Source organism: Eimeria tenella, genomic scaffold (genome assembly GCF_000499545.2).
Source record: "Eimeria tenella Houghton genomic scaffold, Eth_scaff728, whole genome shotgun sequence".
In the NCBI taxonomy this organism is placed as follows: Eukaryota; Apicomplexa; class Conoidasida; order Eucoccidiorida; family Eimeriidae; genus Eimeria; species Eimeria tenella.
Window position 1 is genome coordinate 1 of NW_013545846.1, and position 4773 is coordinate 4773.

Here is a 4773-nt window from a genome sequence, read left to right on the forward strand (position 1 = left end):
GCTGCAACAGCTGCTGCTGCAGCAGCAGTGCATGACGAGGGTTCTGCTCCTTTTGTTCCTCCTGCTGCTGCTCCTGTTGCTGCTGCTGCTGCTGCTGCTGCGAAGTTGCTGTGTAAGGCTCCTCACCTGCAGCAGGAAGCGGCAGTGACAAGAGAGACGCTAACGATGCAGCACTGTTGCTGCTGCTGCTGCTGCTGCTGCGAGCAGCCGATAGGCTTCTCGATGAAAGCTGAGAAGCAGCTGCAGCAGCAGCAGGACTGCCTGCTGCTGCTGCTGCTGGCCCTGACAATGGCGTCTTGTGCAGCGCGGCTTCGCCTTCGCCTGCAGCAGGTACCCCATTAGCTGCTGCTGCTGCTGAAATATCTGCTGCTTCAGAATTTGCTGATGTTGCCTCCTGCTGTTGCTGCTGCTGCGCTGCAGCTGCTGCTACTGCTGCTTCGTGCTGCACCTGACAGCTGGGGAACGAGGGCCCGTCTTCATCCATCGGGGTAGCAGCAGCTGAGCTTGCTGCTGCTGCTGCTGCTGCTGGTCCGTCAGCAGCAGGTTCCGCTACAGCTGCTGCTGCTGCGGTGACGGCGGTTTCTGCTGCTGCTGCTGCTGCAGTTTCTGCTGCTGCTGCTGCTTCCGCACGGGGGTACTCTCTGGTCATCAACAGCTTGCAGCCAGCTGCTGCTTCGCCCTCTGCTGCTGCTGCTGCTGCACAGACAGCGCGCCTGCTGCTGACTCGTGGGTAGTGAAGACACGACATGCTGCACTCCCCTGCTGCTGCTGCTGCTGTTGCTGCTGCAGCTGCTGCTGCAGCTGCTGCTGCGTGCTGCTGTTCGTCAGCCGGGGCGATTTCTCTCTTGCAGCTGAGGCGGAGGTCTTCCTCAGAAGCAGCAGCTACTGCGCCTGGCCCTGCTGCTGTTTCTGTTGCTGCTGCTGCTCCTGCTGCTGCGGAGTGCGTCTCCGCCGCCGCTGCTGCTGCTGCTGCAGTCGCAGCTTGCTGCACTTCTGCACCAGCAGCAAAAGCTGTGTCAGTCGTGCAGCTGCAGCCGCTGCTCGTGGGCCTCTCACTCAGTGCTTGGAGCTGTTGCTGCTGCTGCTGCTGCTGCTGCTGTTGCTGCTGCTGCTTGTACACTGTGCCCTCCTGCAATGGCATTTGCCGTTGTGCATGCGCCAAAGAGTTTGCTGCTGCTGAAAAGGCAGCAATCTCGGCCATTCAGTCCAAAGAACCGGAGCAGCAGCCGCAGCAGCAGCAGCTGCTGCAGCAAACGCGCAGTGACCGCAACAGCAGCAGCAGCAGCAGCAACGGCAGCGGCAGCTCAATGCAGCGCTGTCGCTGTATGCATGAGCGTTTGCTGCTGCGGCTTTGAAAAGTCGACCCGAAACGGTGACTCGTGCTGCTACTGCTGCCTGCTGCTGCTGCTGCTGCCTGCTGCTGCAGCTGCTTGCTGCTGCTGCTTGCTGCTGCTGCTTGCTGCTGTTGCTGCAAGCCAGCCCGAGAAGGCTTTGCTGGACAAAGTCAGGTGTATGTACACCTCAAAAGTGAGGCAGCAGCAGACACCACGGCAAAGAAGAAGTATTTGAAAAGGGGGAGAGGTTGGGCTGCTGCTGCTGTGGCCACTGCCGCTCCGGCGCTGCTGCTGCTGCTGCTGCTGCTGCTGAGAACAGAGGCTCAGGGCACATCCCTTTGTGCTTCCGCTGGAAGAAGCAAACGCTCTATTTAGTTGCTGCTGCTGCTGCAGCAACTGAAACGCAATATGAGACGTTTTCTTTTGAGAGCTGAAAAGCAGTTGGCACTGCTGCAGCTGCTGCTGCTGCTGCGCTGCTGCTGCTGCTGCTGTGCTGCTGCTGCTGCTGCTGCTGCTGCTGCTGCTGCTGCAGCCTAGGGACAACGCATGTGCCTCGTTCGAGGCTAATGTTCCCCTAATTCTTTTTGTTTTTGCAGCATTTTGCAATTAGAAGTGAACTAAATCCGGCGCTCTCCCGGAAAGCTCTGCTGTGCGCCCATCGCAGCTCGCTGTGGCAGCAGCAGCAGCAGCAGCAGCTGCTGCTGCTGCTGTTGCTACTGCATTGCTGCAGCAGCAGCAGCGACAGCACCGCGACGGCAGCAGCTTCTGCTGCCGGTGAATTGCTGCCTGTCTGAATTTGATTTTAATTAGTGTCTCATTTTATTTCTAAAAATGGAGCCCGCGTGGTAGCCGTATGGGTAGTTTACCGTGCAGCAGCAGCAGCAGCAGCAGCAGCAGCAGCCGCTGCTGCTGCTGCCGCTGCAGAACAGCATCGACGGCAGAGCACTGAGTAGAGTCTCCGCCAAACGACTCAATTCGCATTTGCTGCAATTAGACCAAACGACACCGCAGTTGGGAGTTTATAGACACTGTAGCAGCAGCAGCAGCAGCAGCAGCAGCAGCAGCAGCGGCAGGAGCACAGGCAGCAGCGGCGGGGGGAGCAGCAGCAGCAGCAGCAGCAGCAAGCGCCTTTTATTTAGCTACTGGAGCTAGTAGAGTTTGACTCAAGAAAATCCCAAGCCTTTTCTTCTTGCTGCTGCCGGGGTGTCTGCTGCTGCTGCTGCTGCTGCTGCTGCTGCAGCAGGGGTGTACATAGGCCTGGCTGGTGCTGCCCCTTGCTGCGTTTTGCTCGTGTCTTAGCAGCAGCAGTTTAAGACTGCTGGCAGCTGACTGCTGCGGTACGCTGCTGGCGGTGACGACTGTTGAGGCAGCAGTGGCAGCAGCTGCTGCTGCTGCAGCCGCCACCGCCGCTGCTGCTGCTGCTCCTGCTCCTGCTCCTTGCCCGCGCGGCCTGAATGCAAACTTTAGCTTTGCGAGACACCTGAGAGGCTCAGCGCGCAAACTGGCAAGTACTTGCTGCTGCAGCCACTGCAGCAGCAGCACTAGCTGCAGCAGCTGCTGCTGCAGCAGCAGCTGCGGCCTCCCAGCGCTGCAGCACCACCAGCAAACGCAACTCTGAGGCAAAAAAGCAGGACTTTGTAGTGCATTAAAGCCTACGCTGCCTCCCGGTTTGAACAGCAGCGGAAGCAGCATCAGCAGCAGCGGCTGCTGCTGCTGCAGTTCCTGCTGCTGCTGCTGCGCAACACTAAACCCTTCGTGTGGGGCGCGGCAAACGCACTCTTTGCACTTGCCTGCCTCTTTCAAATGAGAGCAGCAGCAGCAGCAGCAGCAGCGGCCGCTATCTGGCCTGCTGCTGCTGCAGCTGGCCAGCAGCTAGCTAGCCACAGCCCTCTGGCTGCAGGCAGCTAGCTGGGCCCAGCTAGCTACAGCTAGCTGAAGCTGCAGCAGCTAGCCAAGTTCGCAGCTACTAGCGACGACGTGCATGCCTCAGGGCGGAGTTCGGCTCCTAAGCAGCAGCAGCAGCAGCAGCAGCTGCTGCTGCTGCTGCTGCTGCTGCGCCTGGACTTCGCTTCCTCGCTTCGCTGCTGCCTCTCTAGCTGCGGCAAGCTGCGCAGCAAGCTAGCTAGCTGAACGGCTAGCCCCCCAGGCAGCCAGAACATAAGCTAGCTAGCCAGCTAGCTATATAGCTAGCCAGATAGCTAGCCCAACAGCTAGCTAGCTGGCTAGCCAAGTGGCTGGCTAGCCAGCCAAGTGGCTAGCTAGCTAGCCAAGTAGCTAGCTACCTAGCGGAAAGGCCACCTAGAATGTTAGACAGCCTATCTAGCCCACCAGGAAGCCAGCTAGCTAGCCAAATGGCTAGCTAGCTAGCCACGCACCTAGCTAGCTAGCCAAACAGCTAGCTAGCTAGCCAGCTAGCTAGCTAACCGGGCAGTTTCCCATATGGCGAGCCAAATAGCTAGCCAGCAAGTTAAACAGGTAGCTAACTAGCCAGCTAGCTAACTGAATAGCAATGGCTAGCTAAATAGCTAGCTAGCTAGCTAGCCAGCTAGCCAGATAGCTAGCTAGTTCAAGCAGCAAGAAGAGCGCGAGGCCATCTGCTGTAAGGCTTTAGGGTCTAGAGTTTAGGGTCTGGCTGCTGCAGCTAGTACCTGCTGTGCTCAAAACCTTCTCCAGCGTTGCTGTTGCTGCTGCTGCACCCAGCAGCACTTGCTGTACTGCTGCTGCTGCAGCAAGCCGTGCAGGCAGCAGCAACAGCAGCAACTGTAGCTCCTGCCCTTGCTGTTTACATAATTGCAGCAATTTTATCAGTTAGCAGCGTCGCGCAGCTCTTGCTGCAGCAGTAGTTGCTGCAGCAACAAGCGCATCTAGTGCTACCGCAGCTACTGCTGCTGCTGCTGCTGCTGCTGGTTGAATCTGATAGCTGCTTCTTCTGCCAGCTGCTTTGCTGCTTCGAAGCAGCACCTAGCCGCACTGCCTGCTGCAGCAGCCGCTGCTGCAGCCACTGCAACTGCTGCTGCAGCTACTGCTGCTGCTGCTGCTGCTTCTGGTTGAATCTGATGGCTGCTTCTTCTGCCAGCTGCTTTGCTGCTTCGAAGCAGCACCTAGCCGCACTGCCTGCTGCAGCAGCCGCTGCTGCAGCCACTGCAACTGCTGCTGCAGCTACTGCTGCTGCTGCTGCTGCTTCTGGTTGAATCTGATGGCTGCTTCTTCTGCCAGCTGCTTTGCTGCTTCGAAGCAGCACCTAGCCGCACTGCCTGCTGCAGCAGCCGCTGCTGCAGCCACTGCAACTGCTGCTGCAGCTACTGCTGCTGCTGCTGCTGCTTCTGGTTGAATCTGATGGCTGCTTCTTCTGCCAGCTGCTTTGCTGCTTCGAAGCAGCACCTAGCCGCACTGCCTGCTGCAGCAGCCGCTGCTGCAGCCACTGCAACTGCTGCTGCAG

The 4773-nt window shown here is 58.7% G+C and overlaps 1 protein-coding gene across 1 annotated transcript; it reads right to left on the reverse strand.

Moving 5' to 3' along the window:
• Nucleotides 1-2: 2 nt before the first annotated feature.
• On the reverse strand, nucleotides 3-1201 carry ETH_00033180 (uncharacterized protein; the record flags this gene model as incomplete). Its single annotated transcript, XM_013380575.1, has 1 exon — nucleotides 3-1201. A coding segment is annotated over one exon (1199 nt), but the record flags the coding sequence as incomplete, so codon positions are not given.
• Nucleotides 1202-4773: the final 3572 nt, after the last annotated feature.